Source organism: Schistocerca nitens, chromosome 2, assembly GCF_023898315.1.
Source record: "Schistocerca nitens isolate TAMUIC-IGC-003100 chromosome 2, iqSchNite1.1, whole genome shotgun sequence".
NCBI classification, from domain to species: domain Eukaryota; kingdom Metazoa; phylum Arthropoda; class Insecta; order Orthoptera; family Acrididae; genus Schistocerca; species Schistocerca nitens.
The window spans coordinates 455,602,455-455,625,329 of record NC_064615.1 but is presented as its reverse complement, the minus strand read 5'-3'; the positions used below and the strand labels follow the sequence as shown (position 1 = coordinate 455,625,329).

Here is a 22,875-nt window from a genome sequence, read left to right as displayed (position 1 = left end):
AACTTTGTAATGGTAGCACTAGGATTTAGAGAGTAGCATCTAGAGCCTTATAAATGAGTATGTTATCTATTTTTTACAAATCTATTTTGGGAGTGTTTGGTCTGCATCAAGTGGTTAGAATTACATATGGTCTCCCAAATTAGATATTACTACATTCTGATCAGCACAGTGCAGTATTCTGTATAAAAATACAGTGAATTCTATTGACTGACTGCCCCATATCGTTTACTTGAAGGAAACAAAAATTTATGAATAATAAAGTAAGCTGTATCAATCCTAAATTTCAAACAAGTGATCACCTTATTTTTTCAGTGACTGTAAATGTTCACTAGCAAAATAAACAGAGAATTTATGCAAATGTGCTTCTGTAGCTGAGGCCATCAGATAACAACAGTGCAGTACACTAGCCAGAGGTATCCAGTAGGAAATGTAAATTTGAAAGAAACTTTCACTGTCAATAATTCACTGGCAATGGGAAGAAAATATGTGTCATCCAACACCAGACAGTTCCATGAGGACACTGTTGATATTGGCATGCCTCTGTAAAATTTGGAAATTAAGCTTAATTCCTGGTGCTGGTTAGGACAAGTAGATTAAATGCCAAAATATCCATCCTTATGTATAACAAAATAAATATTATGCCACACTTTACTAGCAACCACTATGGTCAACTATGAACTCTGTGAAAAAAGCTGCACAGCTGACATATTGTTCATAAGTCAAACACTGCCAATGAATCCCACATCCAGTAAGACAAAGTCATGACAAAAATCTTGGATCATATATTCAATCCATGTTCAGTAATGAGTACAAAGACTGAATCAGTCAGTCAATTTAGTCAAAAAGTTTGCTCTGTTTCTCTCAATTAAATGGGATTTATTGTGGCATTTCCACTTAGAATACTGGAGTGTAGCATCATGCCAGTAAAATATATTAAGATAAAGATATAATCACTTACCTTTTCCTTACAGTTCACATATCCCAGAACTTTTTTAGAGAAAGGATGGCAGATAGTCAACCTTTCCTCATCTGTGCAGAATGGGGCCTTGGCTCCTCTACAAGATTCTGATTCGTTTGGCAGTGTAAGAGACCATGCCTTAGCAAGTTTCTGATTTACACCATGTCCTTTCTCCAGTGCACATTCCTGTATACATAACAGTTTTACAGTCAGATACTTAAAATGAAATGCACATTTTGGAAATACTGAAAAGTTTGATACTGACCATCAGCTTTGACACATGACATCATCAAGATGGCAGACACAGCCGTGTTACCTTTATCCAAGAATATGATCATGGCATCACATATTCAATAAAGTCAAGCAGATGAAAACAATACCACAACACAAAGTTTGATCAAAATAATGTGAATAAGGGGATGTGACTAATGTGATATGCATGGGAATTTCAGAGTTTGGGGAGGGTAGGAACAAAACTGACATTCCTACTCTAACACACAAACACCCAGCAAAAAACTTCACAAAGATAAATTGTGCCATCATTACATAAAGCCCACTAAAACCCCACAAATTTGATCTCATCACCTCCAATTAACCTAAATAGGAGGCAGGACCAAAAAATAATAATATTGTTTTACAAAAAATTGTGTGATTACAATAACTGGTATGAAAACCATTTATCAATCACAGATTTTGGACTGTTTGCCCATTATAAAATCAGCCTGAGGGATAAAATGTGGGAGATGTTACAGTATCTAGCAATAAGGTTTACAAAATTACATTACAGTGGCAACACATGCTCTACAGCACTAATACTGATCCAACATAGATGATATATAATAAATATGTCTTGCATTAAGCCAATAATAGAAGTGGATCATTGGCCATAAGATCAGTATATGTGATAGTTGATAACATGGCCTCAGCATGTGCTCATTGCCATATTTCAGACTGAAAACTGTCTCAACAAGAGGCCTAGGGAGTCCATGTGACCTAAGAAGTCATTAGTGGTAGCATGGATCCAAGAATTGGGACATTTTATTAGAACACAAAAAAGGTTTACAAAATCATGCACGAAATAGATTCCTGACAAGCTGTTCATGGAATAAATGAATAAACATATAAAACATGAAGAAGATACAGTATCAGGTACAGTGATGCCACATGTAACATATTTTGAAACATCAGGCAGTAGCACTGTGTGATTGGATTTGTAAATAGTAAATAATAAAATTATTTAAGTGCTGTTAAAAGGTACAGGACTAAACTTTGTAAATATAATATAAAATGTAAGTGCATCCATTACCAGTGGCACCACATGTGGCATCTTCTAAAATCATTGGGTAGTAACATTATGTCATAAGCTTAAGGTATTTTATTGAAAGTAATTTGCAAATAATCAATAAGATGCAGTCATTGAAAATAATTTACAGTTTTTATGGCCAATAATCCACTTCTATGACTGGTGTAACAACACACTTACACTTATGGTGGGTCATCTATTTTTGAACAGTATTTTATTGCTATATACTGAAATATCTCCTGCTTTGTACCTCTCAGGCTATTTTGATTATGGACAAGCAGTCTAAAGCCAGTATTAATAAATAAATGTTCTTCCTTTGCAACTTAAAATGGTTTTCATAACAGTTATTGTAACCACAAAAAAAATGTGAGCCTACTCCAGCCCCAACATGCTGGAGATACAGAAGAAAACTGTGTATTTGACGGGACACTTTCAAAACCTAAACACCTTCAAAAAATAACACATCTGTTCAAACATCTTTCTCAACATTATTAACAGCTTTTAAACACACCTGAAGTTATGCTGTTTAGTGTCTCCAGCAATTCTTTTTCCACTCTTGTACAACTTGATAGTGTTTCCTTTTCAAGTGTCTTTTCCATACTTGGGAATAAAAAAAGTCACAGGAGGCCAGTTCAAGTGAGTAGTTTGGTTGAGAAATCATCGTCATTTGGTTTCTGTCCAAAAACTGACAAACACTCAATGCTATCTTCACAAGGGTGTTGTTGTGGTTCAAAACCCGGCCTCCTCATTGCCACAATGTGGTTCTTTATTCTCACTGCTTCTTATAATCATTTTAGCTCTTCATGGTAGTAATGTTGGTTAACTGTGGTTAACAAATTCAGGGTAGACAATCACCTTGATGTTGAAAGAAACAAACCAACATCATCTTGACATGGGATCTCACCTGTCTTGCTATCTTTGATCTTGGTGATGAAGGTTACTTCCACTGACTGGATTATTGCTTGGTTTCTGAGTCATATAAATAACACCACAATTTGTCACCCAAGATGACTTTTGTATCAAAATCTGGGTCAGTTTGTGACTGTTCTTTCAATTCTCTGCATATGCACGAATGACTGTATCTATCATTCTCAGAAGAAAAATTTGGAGAAAATTTGGCAGCAACAAGTTCCACATTTACATTTTCAGTCAGAATTCTTTGGCATGAACTTATAATGCAACAGCTTCCCCCAAGATCATTACAAACTGTCCGATACTACCTTTTTCTATATGCATCCGTGTATTTATTGTATGATTCTGTGCTTCCTAGGGCCTTTAATGTGTATTTTTACAGGTATCGTTCAGTTCAGTTTGCCCAAAAACCTATTCTTCTTTGTAAATACATATAGAATTTTCTGGAATGACGTACATCCTCATGATTGTTAACAGATTGTTGTCATTAACAAAAATATGTACATATGCCAAATTAAATATTGGATCATTAAATTGAGGTAATAAATGTTTAACAACAAATATTAAGAGGCTGTGGAAATGTTAGAATAAATAACTAACACCTCTAATTGCCACAGTTGCAATTGGTAAATTTGCTAACACAAAAAACCTCATTATGATTCAAATGAAAATAATGATCATTATCCAGTGATGTAATTTCATTCATTATTCATTTTATGTAATTCATTGTAATTAATGGCGCTTGTAAATTTCACAGATATTTACCTTTTGTCAGTTACAACACGCAAATTTATGAAATTCCAGTATTTAAGAAAACATGTGTGTCTATGTTATTTGACATTATATTTTATAACCTGTAAAAATGTAACAGCAGTTAGTTTAGATGAAATTGTTTTTAATTGTAAGCTACATTTTGCAATAAATTAGCAATGGTAGCAATTGTTAAAATTGTATTCAAAGCAACGCAGTGATGCTGTGTGAGTAGTAGTCAGTCAAGTTTTGTTTTACTTCAGGAGAGTGCAGTTTCATCAGTTGTTTTGCACCTATGTCAGTTCTGTTGATCAGCTGATGTCAGTAAATAATTTGTCTGGATTGAAATTTTCATGATGTTCTCATTATTCACAGCATCCACAACATCAATGAACCACAGGCCAATGAAAGTTAAGTAGTAACGTTTCAAAGATTATTAAAAACTTCAGGATATTTCAGCCACTTCCACTAATTCACCGGTTGTTCAACGACAATGAAACATGACCATAACAGGGATTTTCAAAATGATAAAAATGCTTGTAAACCATTGGCTGCCTTGAAGCTTCCTCCTCTAACCTGCCCAAAGCAATACAAGTTTCTGATGTTGATTTCACTAATATGAAACAGAACCTGAGGTTTGAACATTGATATTTAATGTCTCCATTGAAAAATTACCAAACACATAAAATAGTTCTTTAAAAAAAAAAAAAAAAAAAAAAAAAAAAAAAGCCAGTCACACTGCGCATAACAATGTTTCCACATCAATGCTGCTGGTTCAACTGCTACAAAATGCTACAATTTACATAGAAGCACTGTGAGGCAAAGCAGCCATTGGTGCACTTATCATTTAAGACATCTCAGTCACAATTTTATTATTCCAGTATGCCTTACACATAATGACATTAAGTCATTATCAAAGGCTACAAAAATATAGAGACATATTAGTATCAGTAGAAATACAAGACATGTTATATTTTCTCCCCTTAAGTGATCCCATAATACAGAAATAACAGATATTGTCTGAAGCTTACCAAATGCCTGTTGTCATTACCAATGACTCAGTAGAAACTTGTACAAATGTGTATACAGTATCTAGTCAACATTCCTTCACAACAGGCGAGTGCAAAGTGACTTCAATGATCCAGGTTGATACAAAGTGAAATAATCTGATAGGTGGTGTTAAGGCCATGATGTAATGAAAGAACTGTTTGTTAACAAGAATAATGATTAACCAATTGTATCTTATAAATAACTGTGTCAAAAAAGCAAAAATAAAATTGAAACTTCCTGGCAGATTAAAACTGTGTGCCCAACCGAGACTTGAACTCGGGACCTTTGCCTTCCGCGGGCAAGTGCGTCTGTAAAGTTTGGAAGGTAGGAGACGAGGTACTGGCAGAAGTAAAGCAGTGAGTACTGGGTGTGAGTCGTGCTTTGGTAGCTCAGTCAGTAGAGCACTTGCCCGCGAAAGGCAAAGGTCCCGAGTTCAAGTCTCAGCCGGGCACACAGTTTTAATCTGCCAGGAAGTTTCATATCAGCGCACACTGTGCTGCAGATTGAAAATCTCATTCTAAAAATAAAATTTACAATATAGTTTATACACTGAATCACCAAAGAAATTGGTATAGGCACATGTATTCAAATACAGAGATAAGTGAAGAGACAGAATATGGCACTGGGATCAGCTACACTTATATAAGACAAAAAATGTCTGGCACAGGTCTTAGACTGACTACTGCTGTTACAATGGCAGGTTATCAAGATTTAAGCAAGTTTGAACACAGTGTTATAGATAATGTAAGAGCAGAAGAGCAGTGGGACACAGTATCTCAAAGGTAGCGATGAAGCAGGGATTTTCCCATACAACCATTTCACGAGTGTACCATGAATATGAGGAATCCAGTAAAACATCAGATTTCCAACATTGCTGTAGCCGGAAAAAGACACTGCAAGACGGTAACAACAATGACTAAAGAGAATTGTTCAGCATGACAGAAGTGCACCCCTACTGCAAATTGCTCCATATTTCAATGCTGGGCCATCAACAAATGTCAGTGTGTGAACATTCAACAAAACATCATCAATATGGGCTTTCGGAGCCGAAGGCCCACTCGTGTAGCCTTGATGACTGCACAACACAAAGCTGTATGCCTTGCCTAGGACCATCAACACTGACATTGCACTGTTGATGACTGGAAACATGTTGCCTGGTCAAACAAGTCCCATTTCAAATTGTATTGAGCAGGTGGACGTGTACGAGTATGGAGACGACCTCATGAATCCATGGACCCTGCATCTTAGTAGGGGACTGTTCAAGTTGGTGGAGGCTCTGTATTGGTGTGGATCATGTGCAGTTGGAGTGATATGGGCACCTGCTATGTCTCGATATGACTTTGGCAGGTGACACATACTAAGCATCCTGTCTGATCACTTGATCATTGTGCATTCCGATGACCTTGGGCAATTCCAGCAGGGCAATGCGACACTCCAAATGTCCAGAATTGCTACAGAGTGGCTCCAGAAACCGTCTTCTGAGTTTAAATACTACTACTGACCATAAAACTCCCCAGATGGGAACACTGTTTAGCGTATCTGGGATGCCTTGCAATGTGCTGATCAAAAGAGATCTCCACCTCCTCGTACTCTTATGGATTTATAAGAGCCATGCTGGATTCATGGAGTAAATTCACTCCAGCACTACTTCAGATGTTAGTCGAGTCCATGCCACATTGTTTTGCAGCACTTATGCATGCTCGTGGGGGCCCTTCACAATATTAGGCAGGTGTACCAGTTTTTTTTTTTTTTTTTTGGCTCTTCAGTATAAAACGTATTTTTAAAATAAATATTGTGAAATGCAGTAATTATATTGAAGAACAGATGGTAGGTGTTCATGTTTTGCTATGACTGCTACTAAAAGTATAATTTCATAACAGAAAACAAATGAGTAAGCATTATACAGCAAAGGAATGTCTCAAACCAAAATCGTTCCCCAAGATACCGACTTTAAAAATGCCATACATCAGTTACCAACAGTAAAATAGCAACCATCGAGATAACCTTATACGAAACTAGTGTCAAATTAACAAACTACAGTAATGGTCCAGTGACATTTGTGTAACCTATAATAAACTCAGTTTACATTTCCATGTTATGTACTTTGAAATTCGTGGAATGTGATCTAATTCTTAAAGATTAAAAACAAATGTATAATGAAACTTCTGTTTGAATTATATGTATCATATGATGAGTTATTGAGCAACGTAATAAAAGGAGTGGGGAGAGTGGTTGCACATGACGGTGGGCAGAGGGGAGAAGAAGAAGTGTAAAGGAAAATGTAGGAACAGGATTAAAATAATTGACATATATTTAAAATAACATTTTTAAATTGCCTGTAATTCTTTGTCTACAAAACTGTTTATTTGCATTATGAAAACAACACTGCTTATCATGATTACAATCTAGTATCTTGAAAGTGTTGTGAAGTGTGTATAACAATAATATTAAGAGGAGCTTGTGGGAGTTTGGGACCTTATCAATAGATGTTATGGTACGTCAGTGTTTCCACAGAGCCACCGCCCCCCTCCCCCCCCCCCCCCCCTGCACTGCAGAGCACGAGGCTCTGGCTGTTGCTGTTGGGGTGGGAGGGTGCAAGTGTCACGCCGTCTTCATCCGGAGGGGGAACTGGGCGGGGCGGGGCTGGGGTTCGAGCCCTTTTGGATGGAAAAATGTAACCACGATGCCACACCGGTGGGAGTATGTGGTGACCGGCTAGTGAGGTGACAAGAGGGGGTGGGGGAAATAGACGGAGACATGGGGTACAACACGTACAGTGTCCCCGTGGCGCCAATGAAAGATTGAATGAGGGAAGGATCTGGGGAATTGGGGGTCAGTGAGGAGTGGAGAACAGAAAGTTGGATGGTGTCATTGTCGGTGGAGTGGAGGGGAGGGGGTGGGGGGGCGCGTGGATGACTAAGAGAGAATCATTTGTGTATACAGATGTCAGATGGTGAAAAGTGTGAGACGTCGATGGAGATGGTAGTGGGTTGTAGAATATTGGGTGAGAAGTGTGTGACAGGCATAGCAGGAGAGGGTAAGGTGAAGGGCGTGGACCCCGGACTCTGCCCAGTGAGGGTTCCCAGCATTGGGGAAGAGGGCGTGGCTGGCGTGTCATCCCTTGAGGAGGCAGCGGTGTGGAGGTCGTCGTCCATCGTGGTCTGTGGTATCGGGTCGCTGGAATGTTGTTGTCTGCCTTGACGCATGCCGGCTTGAGTCGAGACACTGACACTGTTGAGGGTTTGCTTTGATAAAGATGTCGAATGTATTCGACGAGTGCCTAAGTACCCTGTAAGGGCCTGTGTATGGGGGTTGCAGGGTGGCGCGCACTGTATCGTCCCTAAGCATCACAGCTTCACATGTGTCTAACTACTGGTGCACAAATGTTTTAGGTGGAGTGTGTGCTTTCAGAGCGGGTGCTCTCAGTGCCTGTATTGTCTGTCTTATGTTCTCGATTAGCATGGGGTATTCGACGGTATCTTGGAGTGGTGAAGGCTCGACAAACTCGGCTGGTAGGGTCAACGGCTCGGCGTAGAGCAGTTCGGCCACCGAGCACTGCAGGTCATCTTTATATACATAACAGAGGCCTAGCAGTACCCATGGGAGGGCGTGTAACCACTGTTCCTCAAGGCACATTAGCACTGTCTTTAATGAGCGGTGCCATCGTTCCACTAAGCCGTTTGATTGGGGGTGGTAGGCTGTCATGCGAATGTGGCAGGTTTAGGTAACTTAGTCAGTTTGGAATCCACGACCACTGGGTGTGTAAGAGCCACAGGTGTGGGAGCAGTCAATATGGCATCTGCCTTGGTGGAGGGGGGGGGGGGTTTAGGCCTGGGAGCCCGTAAACTGTTACACCCCTTGGATCAGTCGTTATTACTGTCTGATGTCTAGCAAAAGTGGGCGAGGTACAAGGAGAGGTCACATTCACTATACACTGTTCAGTTTGATCAGAAAATTGAGGATGTGCGTAGCCAGGTGCAGAACTGATTCAAGGCACGGTTGATGTAGCAGCCGTGTAGTGGCACTGCTCCAAAAGCTGGTGCTAAGTTCTGAGGGGGTTACGCACCCGTGAGCATGCGACATAAGTGGTAGAATGTCCGGATCTCTTTTCACACTTCGTCCTGTATGTTCTTCAAAAGAACGAGCTTGAGGCAAGATGTCGGGCGGTATGTATGCATTGTCTGTGAGTGTTGTGGTACTGCAATCCACTTGCAGGTTGGAGGGCCTCGAAACGTTCGATGTATAGAGTCCATGCATAGTGCAGGTGGGTGGCATGGTCGGATTCTGACCATAGAAATCGTACAGCGGTACACCTCATTGTGTAGGCCACATGATGATACAGGCGGTTCACTCGTACACACACGATTGTTATTGTTATGGAACTCGGGTAGAGCACGGGAAGACCGTCACAAACTGTCCTTGGGGTCACCAATGTGGGAGTTTGGGTTCTTATCGTTATAAATAACAACCACTTGATCCAATTGTTAAAACAATGAGCACATTTATTGTCACACTTCAGATATACGTCATTACACATTGAAAGTATCACATAGACAAAATATAATGGCCGCTTTGGCCACAAGCTTTTAGTTTATGCCATATAGCATCAAGTGTTAGGTAGTAGCTTACAAAGATTTATAGGTCAGAGATCAAGATGAGTGTGTGGCTCAATACATATTTACCCCATATAAAAACCAAACCACAGGGAAAAGCTACAAAAAGAAGCATAACATTTAAGATAAAATATGAAATGGTGTGATGTTAAACATATGTGAGTGCTGTGTACTGACAAAGTGTATTGAGTTGCTATCTATCTAGAAATCTAGAAATGTAAACTATAAAACTAAGTTTTAAAAAAATTACTTTGTTCATTAATGTACATTTTTAAAGTCTTTCATGAAATGCAGTAATTACATGTCCCAGTTGCATGAATATGACCACTGCCTATGTTAGACACCAATCTAGCACAGATGTCAGGTGGCAGCATCAGCAGTGGAGGGTAAACACAGTGTGTTGGGGAGTTGTGGAAAATGATGGAGCCATTATCACAATGCAGAAACAGAGCTATTTATCAAATGTCCAAAGGGCATCATCATTACATTTTGGACCAAGGGCAAAAGCATTTGTGAAAGGGCTAAGTTTGTAAACTGATTGTACACCACCTTGGTTAAAGTATAACGTGTGTGGCAAAATGCAATATCCAAAACTGGCACTGAGCCAACTGTGGTGAATTACAGGCCATGTATGACATCAAGAACGATGGCTGCAGAGATGTGTGTGTGGGCAAATAGATATGTGACTGCTGAACAACTGTCCACCCCAATGAACCAAGGGGCTACCAAAATGTCTTCCCAATGACCATTCAGCAAACATGTTGCGTTATGGGACTCTGCAGCAGGCACCTGGTTCATGCAAGCATCCTGAGTGCTGTTCATCACCAATGAAGATGGGAATTTGCATGTTACACTGCAACTGGATGTCCACTGAGTAGCAACAGGTGGTCTTTGCAGATAAACAAAGGTGGCCATTGGCAATTCTGGTGTGAAACATCTGAAAGCAAACACCCCACAGCAACCATCAAAAGGGTCCAAGCTGAAGGAGGGAGTGTTATAGTCTGGGTAGTGTTTTTGTGCCATTCCCTGGGTGATCTCATCATTCTGGAAGGCACAGTGAATCAACACAAGTATGGATCTATACTTTGGTCTCACGTCCACTGCTAAATGCAGCTTGTTTTTCCTCGGCACAATAGTATCTATCAGCAGGGCAATGCAACATGTCACACAGCGGCATGTCACACAGCACATATGTGGTTCTAAGAGTGCCAGGATGAAATTCCCATACTCCTCTAGCCATCAAACTCCCCAGATTTAAACACATTTTAGAATCTGTGAAACCATTTGATCAGACTGTTCACTGCATGGATGCTCATTTGACATGTATGGCATTTTCAAAGCCTGTGTTTTGGGAAGTAATTTTGATTTAAGAAATTCCTTATCAGTATAACACTTATTCATTGTTCCCTGATTAAATTTACTCTTAAAAACAGGCATAACAATATATAAGGCCACCTGTTTTCCAGTATAATTACTGCATTGCATGACACAAATTTTAAAACTATATGTTCATGAAGAAAATGATGTTTTTAAAATTGATTTTTTAGTTTATTCACAGTGTGCTTGTAAATATATTTCTACTGCTAGCCTGAGTCCTGATAGCTAAGTGACTCACAACACTTCACAAGCACACAACATTCACTTACACACTTTAGCTAACGAGAGTGTTTCACAATCTCCAATTCCTTCAGCAAATTCTTATTCACTAACTTTCTATTGCTAGCCTGAGTCCTGATAGCTAAGTGACTCACAACACTTCACAAGCACACAACATTCACTTACACACTTTAGCTAACGAGAGTGTTTCACAATCTCCAATTCCTTCAGCAAATTCTTATTCACTAACTTTCAAACATATAAATATCACCTAGTGGAACATCCATCCACTTTGTCAGCAGCATCTTGCCTGCCAGTCTCACACAGTGTGCCCACATGTGCTCCTGTTTTCATGGCCACTACTATTTGTATGGTGCCCCATTCATGGTTCTGCTACCAATTTTCAATTTGGATCTTCATTGCAAGTCTAAGACAACATTTTTTTCAAAAATCTTTTACTTTTGTGTCTTAAAAGCACTCCATCTTCAGGCCACAAGTGGCCCATCAGGACCATCCGACCGCCGTGTCATCCTTAGCTGAGGATGCGTATAGAAGAGCACGTGGTCAGCACATCGCTCTCCCAGCTGTTATGATGGTTTTCTTTGACAGGAGCCGCTACTATTTGGTCGAGTAGCTCCTCAGTTGGCATCACAAGGCTGAGTGCACCCCAAAAAATGGTAATAGTGCATGGCGGCCTGGATGGTCACCCATCGAAGTGCCAGCCACACCTGACAGCGCGGAACTTCGGTGATCTGGCGGGAACCAGTGTATCGACTGCGGCAAGGTCATTGTCCTTTGCGTCTTAGGTCCACACCAAAATTTCGACCATGACTAATGTGTTATTCACAGTTTCTATATGTAAGTCCCTCTTTACAGCGATGTTTTCATAGTACTTAAAAGAAGGATTACAGACAGTTTAAAAATGTTATTTTAAATAATGCCAATTTTAATCCTGTACCTACATTTTCCCTTATCCTTGTTTGTTTGTTAATTTCACGTTAATATTACTGTTGTTTGTTAATTTCACATTAGGTAATCTAACCTGGGTCATTAAAGTCAGTTTGCAGTTGCCTGTTGTGGAAGCATGTTATGGAGGAATGTTGACTAGATGCCAAATGTACATTTTCACAAGTTTCTATGGAATCATAGTAATGACAATAAGCATTTGGTAATGTTGAAACACATAAGGCATATTTGAACAATAAAACTGTAGTCTAAACATTTCAAAATACATACAAAATGGTGTCTGGTGAAGGCGCTTGGAACAAAATTTTGAAACTAGTGTACCACCGTCTGGCAGACAAAATTCTCATTACTTATGGGTCTTCCTGCATGGATAAACTGAGCCCTGTAATAGCAATGAACAAATAAATCTACATAATCTTATATTAAATAAATAAATTGTACCAAGAAACCAAATTTTGATGCAAAACCAGGTATGAAAGACATCACTTGAACTACATCATAAGAATGACGTCCATGACAGCCACCAAACATAATTAAATACCATTAACTAACAAAAGCAACCCACAAATTCATGTACTGTTTCAATGAAACTGTTTTATATGTACAACTAAATTTTATTTATTCATCATTTGGAATAAACATATGGACATACATGGTTTGGTACATTGGGCATTGAAAACAATAAAAATTAGCTACAAAAAGAGCCAGTAAAAATGAGCATGATGTAAACAGTGAGATGAGCAACTGAATCAGCATTAAAACTGGTAGTAAAAAGAACCTTTAAATGAAGAATAAAATAAGTAATAACAAAACAATAAAATGAGCAAAACATTTACACTAAAATGTGACAGTGGATTAAGGAAGCTGGGCAGCAAGAATAATCCATAAATATTAATATCTAAGCCACCCAGCTAGAAAATTGCAGCATTCTTTAGTTCATATAGATCTGTTTGGTCATCTGTGTACTCTGATTCTGCACTCACTCACAGTATGATCCATTGTCTGACATAGAGCATTAGAGACACACTGAGGGGCTGAGGTTTTGCACCATGTATACAGGAGGTCCTGGCAAGTTCCATGTAATATGTTAATCCTGTAAGAGCTTTTCATTGTTAGACATGAAATTCAGATCATAAAGGCATGGGGTCAGAGGTGGACCAGTGAATCGTCAGATTTTTTGTATTCCACTCTGTCTGCCACTGTGCATTGCTGTTGGAGTCTGGGTTTAGTTGTTGCTTCCCTAAGGCTTGTGGGGGTTGCCTGCTCCTCAGTCTTCTCAATGATTACAAGGGAGGTCCTTATACACTGGCAATTCTAAGTCATTCTAAATTCTCTTAAATTGGCAAACCAAGAGGCCTTCTCTGCAGGGCAGGAAAGGGAAGAAAGGAAGATTAATGTTTAACTTCCCCTCAACAACTAGATCAGATTAAGAAAGGATGGGGTAGGAAATCAGTCATGCACTTTCAAAGGAACCATCCCCGCATTAGCCTTAAGCAGTTTAGGGATATCATAGAAACATTACTCAGGATGGCCAGATGTACATTTGAACTGTCATCCTCCCAAATGTGAGTCCAATATGCTACCTTGCTTGGTGCAGAGTGGAGGTGGGGCAATGTGGCCCAGCACTGATAACCTTTGCAGACATGTGATTTTGATGTCGTGTAGTTTGTTATCTAGTTTCCTTACAAGGCTACTATTCAACCACACAGAGTAGCAGTATTCTATACCACAGAAGACAAGTCCTAGGAAAGAAACTCTAATTGCGGAAGCATATGCTCCCCACTTGCTCCCTCATATTTTGTACAGGGTATTGACATTTGTGTTGACTTCAGTTGCTGTTGTTTCTAGATGATTCCAGATTGACAAGATGCAATCCAGTGTGATGCCAAGGTACTTAGTAAACTGACTGTGGGAAATAAATTTATTGCTGAATTATACTTTGGGACATTTTGTGGCCTTCCCTATTATTAATGTGCCTACCACACATACAACACTTTATGAATTCAGCTTCCAGTCAATATAGCGGTTTAAAGGTGCTGTTCATATCACTGCCTGCAGTGTCATTCAACAAATGACTGTTGAATTTCTTGGTCATAGCTCTAACAACTACTGAAATTCCAAACCTCAAAACACTTACTACTATGTACCTTCAAGAACAGCTGCATTTTTTCCCCATAAATGTGCTGATTTTTACTCAAAATGGTCCTAACAGCCTTTTTTGTAAAATAAGGGAAAGGTAAGTCAACTACAGTAGGTCAATGTGTAGAGCACAGCAACTCATAACAAAAAACACCATTCACTCTAGCTTTTGAGCAGTTGCTCTTTTACAGCAATAGTACACACATTCACACACAACCACACAGACACCCAAATTCATGCCCCCATGACTGCAGCAAGACTAATTGCCGATACGTGATTATTGAAAACAGTTAGAGGGGGAAGGGGAGGGTGAGAGGACACCAGAGAGGGAGGGTGAAGGGGAATGGAGGGGGGAGGGGAGGGGAACATGAAGAGAGAGAATGCCCACTTGGGAAAGGGGAGAGGAAGAGTGATGGGAGGGGACAGTGCATGATATGCACAGAGAAGGTGTGAAATGGACAGAAGAGAGAAGGGCAAAAGGTGAGGTTGAGGCAGTGGGAACAGGTTAGTTGAGGTTTAGGTCAGGGGAACTGTCAGAGTGCAGGATGTGTTGGAGAGGCAATATATATAAAAAAACAATATATATATAAAAAACAAAGATGATGTGACTTACCGAACGAAAGCGCTGGCAGGTCGATAGACACACAAACAAACACAAACACACACACAAAATTCAAGCTTTCGCAGCAAACCGTTGCCTCATCAGGAAAGAGGGAAGGAGAGGGAAAGACGAAAGGATGTGGGTTTTAAGGGAGAGGGTAAGGAGTCATTCCAATCCTGGGAGCGGAAAGACTTACCTTAGGGGGTGTGGATGGATATGTGTGTGTGTGCGAGTGTATACCCGTCCTTTTTTCCCCCTAAGGTAAGTCTTTCCGCTCCCGGGATTGGAATGACTCCTTACCCTCTCCCTTAAAACCCACATCCTCTCGTCTTTCCCTCTCCTTCCCTCTTTCCTGATGAGGCAACAGTTTATTGTGAAAGCTTGAATTTTGTGTGTGTGTTTGTGTTTGTTTGTGTGTCTATCGACCAGCCAGCACTTTCGTTCGGTAAGTCACATCATCTTTGTTTTGCCTGGAACAGTTCCGTCCTCCGTCACAGCGGGACCCACCTCCTCTTCCTCAAAATCACCCTCTCCAAACCTTCCAGGAATTTCTGACTTCCAGCCTTGCCTCTCAATCCTTCTTAAAAAACCTTAATCCTACTCCCAACATCACCACTGCTGAAGCCCAGGCTATCCGTGATCTGAAGGCTGACCGGTCCATCGTCATTCTTCCGGCGGACAAGGGTTCCACGACCGTGGTACTTGATCGTCGGGAGTATGTGGCTGAGGGACTGCGTCAGCTTTCAGACAACACCACATACAAAGTTTGCCAAGGTAATCCCATTCCTGATGTCCAGGCGGAGCTTCAAGGAATCCTCAGAACCTTAGGCCCCCTACAAAACCTTTCACCTGACTCCATCAACCTCCTGACCCCACCAACACCCCGCACCCCTACCTTCTACCTTCTTCCTAAAATTCACAAACCGAATCATCCCAGCCGCCCCATTGTAGCTGGTTACCAAGCCCCCACAGAACGTATCTCTGCCTACATAGATCAACACCTTCATCCCATTACAGGCAGTCTCCCATACTTCATCAAAGACACCAACCACTTTCTCGAATGCTTGGAATCCTTACCCAATCCGTTACCCCCAGAAACCATCCTTGTAACCATTGATGCCACTTCCTTATACACAAATATCCCGCACGTCCAGGGCCTCACTGCGATGGAACACTTCCTTTCACGCCGATCACCTGCCACCCTACCTAAAACCTCTTTCCTCATTACCTTAGCCAGCTTCATCCTGACCCACAACTTCTTCACTTTTGAAGACCAGACATACCAACAATTAAAGGGAACAGCCATGGGTACCAGGATGGCCCCTTCATACGCCAACCTATTCATGGGTCACTTAGAGGAAGCCTTCTTGGTTACCCAGGCCTGCCAACCCAAAGTTTGGTACAGATTTATTGATGACATCTTCATGATCTGGACTCACAGTGAAGAAGAACTCCAGAATTTCCTCTCCAACCTCAACTCCTTTGGTTCCATCAGATTCACCTGGTCCTACTCCAAATCCCATGTCACTTTCCTTGATGTTGACCTCCACATGTCCAATGGCCAGCTTCACACATCCGTCCACATCAAACCCACCAACAAGCAACAGTACCTCCATTACGACAGCTGCCACCCATTCCACATCAAACGGTCCCTTCCCTACAGCCTAGGTCTTCGTGGCAAACGAATCTGCTCCAGTCCGGAATTCCTGAAGCATTACACCAACAACCTGACAACAGCTTTCGCATCCCGCAACTACCCTCCCGACCTGGTACAGAAGCAAATAACCAGAGCCACTTCCTCATCCTCTCAAACCCAGAACCTCCCACAGAAGAACCACAAAAGTGCCCCACTTGTGACAGGATACTTTCCGGGACTGGATCAGATTCTGAATGTGGCTCTCCAGCAGGGATACGATTTCCTCAAATCTTGCCCTGAAATGAGATCCATCCTTCATGAAATCCTCCCCACTCCACCAAGAGTGTCTTTCCGCCGTCCACCTAACCTTCGTAACCTCTTAGTTCATCCCTATGAAATCCCCAAACCACCTTCCCTACCCTCTGGCTCCTACCCTTGTAACCGCCCCCGGTGTAAAACCTGTCCCATGACCCTCCCACCACCACCTACTCCAGTCCTGTAACCCGGAAGGTGTGCACGATCAAAGGCAGACCCACGTGTGAAAGCACCCACGTGATCTACCAACTGACCTGCCTACACTGTGACACATTCTATGTGGGAATGACCAGCAACAAACTGTCCATTCGCATGAATGGACACAGGCAGACAGTGTTTGTTGGTAATGAGGATCACCCTGTGGCTAAACATGCCTTGGTGCACGGCCAGCACATCTTGGCACAGTGTTACACCGTCTGGGTTATCTGGATACTTCCCACTAACACCAACCTATCCGAACTCCGGAGAAGGGAACTTGCTCTTCAATATATCCTCTCTTCCCGTTATCCACCAGGCCTCAATCTCCGAAATTTCAAGTTGCCACCACTCATACCTCACCTGTCATTCAACATCTTTGCCTCTGCACTTCCGCCTCGACTGACATCTCTGCCCAAACTCTTTGTCTTTAAATATGTCTGCTTGTGTCTGTATATGTGTGGATGGATATGTGTGTGTGTGCGAGTGTATACCCGTCCTTTTTTCCCCCTAAGGTAAGTGTTTCCGCTCCCGGGATTGGAATGACTCCTTACCCTCTCCCTTAAAACCCACATCCTTTCGTCTTTCCCTCTCCTTCCCTCTTTCCTGATGAGGCAACAGTTTGTTGCGAAAGCTTGAATTCTGTGTGTATGTTTGTGTTTGTGTGTCTGTCGACCTGCCAGCACTTTCATTTGGTAAGTCACATCATCTTTGTTTTATATATATATATATATGAGCACCTTATTTTGTATTATTGCAAAAGAGAGGAGAGAGCATCACAGATGTGATGCATGAGTTGGGGTGGCAATCATTGAAACAAAGGTGTTCTTCATTGCACTGAGATCTTTTCACAAAATTTCAGTTTACAACTTTCTCCACCAAATGCAAAAATATTTTTCTGACACCTACCCACACAAGGGGAAGTGATAACTGCTTTTAAAAAAAGAGAATTCAGAGCTCATATAGAAAGATTTAAGTGTTCATTTTACCCATGCCCTATTTGAGAGTGGAAAATGGCGTGAAAGTTGTTTGATGAGCCCTCTGCCAGGTACTTAATTATGGTTTGTAGAGCAGTCATGCAGATGTAAATATAGCAAGTTTATGTTGGCTAATGTTATAAGGCTAGATTAGTCAATCATCTAGATTACTCTTCAGCTATTGAGAAGTTGCTAAACAATAGGTAATCCTGAGTTCTCCACAGATACCACTCTGCAATGGTTACATCTTCAGTGTAGCTTTCTGTATCACTGAGTCAGGCAAGCCGTCCCAACTCAACAACATCCATATAAAAGAAAGACGCATATAATACCTGTAGTCCTGTCTCTATTTTTTAATTCTAAATGTAGTATTTTTATGTACATGAATGAAGTTTTTTAATATTTCTATTTAAAGAAAGGAGAGAAATTCATGTATGTAATGAACCCACAATGCCTACCAAACACAAGTTTCTATACACCAATAAATCATCTCAAAACCATGTCAAGTGATACTTACTTGTTTGAAGTCATAACATGTCATCATAAAGTGGTTGAAATTCAAACCATATGGGCAAGAAAGTAGGTACTCCTTAAATTGAGAGCCTTGTGTTTTAGATTTTAGGCAAAGAATTAAGAGACGACAATGATCAGATCGTGGGAAAAGACCTTCCTCAGTGCATAATGAGACTTCTCTGTAACACAAATTAAGATATGTGAACGTAAGTCACAAAACAGGGAGTAGTTTGATGGGAAGTAAGATAACAGAGCTTAGTATTTGAATATATTATAAACATTTTAATTTTTATAGGTTGATTAACAGATTAGCTATCATTATTGTCATGCCCCATAATCATGTCCACAATATCTTACAGTATATTAAATATTATCTTGATTTGTCTAGATCACCACTGTATAAAATGTTATGACTGATTTCAGTTGTGCTAGCAATCATCTTTAAGTCTATAACAAACTGAAGAAATAATGTTCATAACATTTTATGAACAATATTTCTCCTGCCCATTTCAGATCTGAAGATCATTACTTGAACAATCAAAAATAATAATATCATTTAATAAACTGTATTTCTTCATTCTATTTAGGTCTGAAGATGATGGCTAGTTCAATCAAAACTGGTTGTATAGTTTTATAAACCCCTGATTTAAACAAATATGGGTTATACTGAAAATTACGATCCACGTTCAAGCTTTATAAAAATATTTTAAAAGGCTTACAGAGGACCATCCATAGTTGCTTCACAAATAAAAATAACACACTGTGTATCATAACTTATAATATAAAGAAATTTTGTTTTTCCTGTGAATGTGTATTAACAGGATCGTGTATCAGTGTTGGTAATTCTTTCTTGATAAGAGCCATTATTGTCAATTTTAAAGTTCTGACATGTATACCATTGTGGGCTTCACTAATATAGTAATGTAATTTTTTATATTTTGACTGTATATGCCACTGGGCATAAGTTTCTCAGCATAAGCGACACATGCCTTTTTTGATGTATAACTACATTATTTGTACCAATGCTCCCATACTGTTATAACGGGAGTGTTAATTTCCTTCCTTTTTACTGTTACTCTACCTAAAGATATTATTAATACTGATAATTTACACGTTGCCTTTGTATGCCAATTGGCACGTTTCTCAGAACGAGCGCCACCTGCCCTGCATTCAGAGTAACTACGCTCGCTGATTATACTCAGTCATTTGTGAGCTCTGCAAGATCCTTGAGCTATTTTATATTAATGTGACAAACCCTAATTCTAGGGCTATATTTTATTTTTGACCCATGGATCTGTGCCGACAATTGAAAAAACGGTGATGGTACATTAGTCCTTACTAATGTAAAATTGTAAGTATCAGTCATCGTTATCATACTTCTGTAATGCAAGAGTTCTCTAATTTGTCTTAAAATTTATTCTTGGCTTATAAGTTTCATACTTTTCTAATGTAAGCTATGATGTTCATTGTCCTTAGGTTACCTTCTGAAGAAGACAAATTTATATTTGTCGAAACCTAGGTAAAGAATATCTTTATCCATTGCAACTGATCAGCTGTTTATAATTTTATTATATAAAGAAAGGTTAAAAAACAAAATACAGACAACAGATATAAATCTCTAAAGATCACTTCTAACTGAATATGTGTAACAAAGAAAACAATAAAAGCAAATGGCATACACTACTAGGGAAAAAAATTTGGGCACTTGAAAAGACGAAGTCATTTTTGATCTGCTGATAGCATATGCCACCTATTGGATAACAGATGTACTGATAATGATTTCACCATTGTCCACCAGCAGATAGAGTAGTGGCATAGCTACCAGAGCATCATCTCTGTCTACTCTTTAATAGGGAATACTCACAGCCAGAAGGCTCAGTGTGGTGCAAATGTGTGAAACAAGTAGGCAACAATGCCACAGAGACAAACTCATGTGTCCTACAGCCAACTGAGCAAATCTGAAAGGGGTCAAGTTCTGGCCTTCTGAGTGGCGGGATGGTCCATCTGAGAACTGCAACCCAAGCTGGATGTGGTGCATCAGATGTGTAGTGATGCCAGTATCAGTGGTCATGTGAACATTCCATAGATCTGAAGATGATTGCTAGCACAAGGTGAGATTAGGGGTGACTACGCAGCATGGAGACTCGCTAGGATCATCTATCGTAAGGGCAGCAGTGGCGGGTATACAGCAACCACAGCACAGATAAGAGAGCTTGTGAGCCCAGACATGTCGACATGAACTGTTGTGAGCTGGTTATTAGCATGTGACTATGGGCACACGCACCTCTAGCCTGTCTTTCACTGCTGCCGCAGCATTGACGTGCATGGGTTGATACCTGGTACCTCTGAAACACTTGTACTATTGATCTGTAATGCTAATCATTTCATGTACTCCATTTGCACTGTTGCAACAATAAATCTTGAATGAATTGGAAACTCTAAAAGGTTGCACTTTTTTCCTGGCAGTATGTTTCTGTCTCTTAATCATGTCAAGCACAATAATATGTCAAAAGATTACAAGCTTAAGTATAGAAACACTGATCATCATCAACTACAAAGCAATGATTCTATTAATGAAGGTGAGAACCAACTTGATTAGTATTTGCATTCACAGTTTCAAAGTGTTTACCTCGTATGGTATGTGAGCAATGTATGAGGTCAAATGAACAGCAACCAAAACAGTTCCACAGGTCCTAAATGGCAATATTCTTTGGAAGACGTGCTGGTCACTATATACTTTGTAGCTTTGACACCTGCTGGCAGTGGATGACTAAACATGATCCCTACAGATTATCCTTATAGCTCTGGTAAATTATTTCAACTTTTTGGTCTTTTATAAAATATAGACAAACATCATGTAATAAAATGTTTGATAAGATTATATGCCATTATATGTTTTTCCCATACCACAAATTAACACAAATGTGTTTGTAGTTATGAGTACATTAATGAAAATGTGGAAATATTTGTGAATAGGTCACAGTCTGTCATATTTGTCTGTCATATTAGTTCACACCAAAAGATTGTCTTCTCTGTTATTGTGTCAGTGGTATACCTGTCTCGTGGTATGAATTTGTAGTGACACTGACCTGATTTTCATAGTTTCTTCCTTTGGCAGCACCACTCTTAGTTACCTCAAAGATGGAAATTAGTGTGGGATGGTCTCTGCTCAAAGATTTATATGACACCATAATATAGACTGCACTAACATACACATTTATTCTTCACTGAGCTTAGTTATAAAGAAAGGAGACCAGTTTGTCAACTATGAAAATGTATTAGCATACTATACCACTTCAGAACCCACAGTTTTTAACAGTCACAGTGCAATGGTGAAGTGAATTATTCAGTTGTAAAAACACAGCTCACATATTCACAATAACATTGGTGCACATATTTCTGCACAAGAAATGTGCATAACTGTGATGTGAACCAACACTGAGAGTGCACCTGAGGGGCTTTTGATCTGCGAATTTTGGGTGATCTCTGACTACTTGTAAGTGACCATAAGAATAAACTTCTAATTTGTAAACTTCATTATGCTTTTAAAATTGCTGAGACTGGATTTTACTGTTTTGGATGAAATACATCCCCCTGTTTACATGCATGAGTGCTGCATTGCAAATTATTGTAAATTACATGAAATTATTAAATAGTGAATTAGTTAATCAATGTTGTATGTCATCTTGTACAGAAAAAGTAGCATCCATAGGCAGTCCAAAGTCAGACTCTAACAGTGGTTAGTGCAAAGTGAGTGATGAAAACCCTTAGGGGCTCTGAAATTTAATTACTTCAGAAGATAATTAGTTCCACGTAATTTAAAATATGTTATTGGAAGGCCAGAATGCTTAGTTTTCTCTTGATCTGGATAACTTTTCTCAAGGAAATTGATTAACTTTTAAGTTTTTGCATGTTATGGTCTGTAGCACTAAAATCAATTAATTGTATCTTAAAATTATCAGTGCCCTAATGAACACTAATTACTTCAATGTAAACAGAACAACTAAAATCATAGCCTGAATAATAAATTCAAGTGATATTACACCTAAATAAGATTTTGAAATTGTCATGTAAGTGTTACACACCAATGAATAAATATACTGAAAATAAGATAAAATCAGCAAAAATAAGTAAATAAATAGAAATCTGATTTTTTATGGGAGTAGAAAAATCACACAGTGGGGCAAATAGACAGACACTGCTAAACAGTTGCCTATATAATCCAATGTACAGGCACTTATCTACAAACAGCTTAAAATAAATCACATATAAAAGAATGTAAAATGCTCATACTCTATGAATTCACAGAATAACAAATGTAAATGAAACATATTCTAAAAATGGTCACTGA

The 22,875-nt window shown here is 39.6% G+C and overlaps 1 protein-coding gene across 1 annotated transcript in view; it reads right to left on the bottom strand.

The window, feature by feature from the left end:
* Positions 1-821: 821 nt before the first annotated feature.
* LOC126235087 (uncharacterized) overlaps positions 822-22,875 on the bottom strand; it is a 92,667-nt gene continuing 70,613 nt past the window's right edge. Inside the window, exons 4-6 of the mRNA XM_049943821.1 lie at positions 18,529-18,703; positions 959-1,144; positions 822-902 (exon numbers count right to left, since the gene is read on the bottom strand). Coding sequence (XP_049799778.1) covers positions 822-902; positions 959-1,144; positions 18,529-18,703 — 442 coding nt within the window. The remainder of the gene's footprint in view (positions 903-958; positions 1,145-18,528; positions 18,704-22,875) is intronic.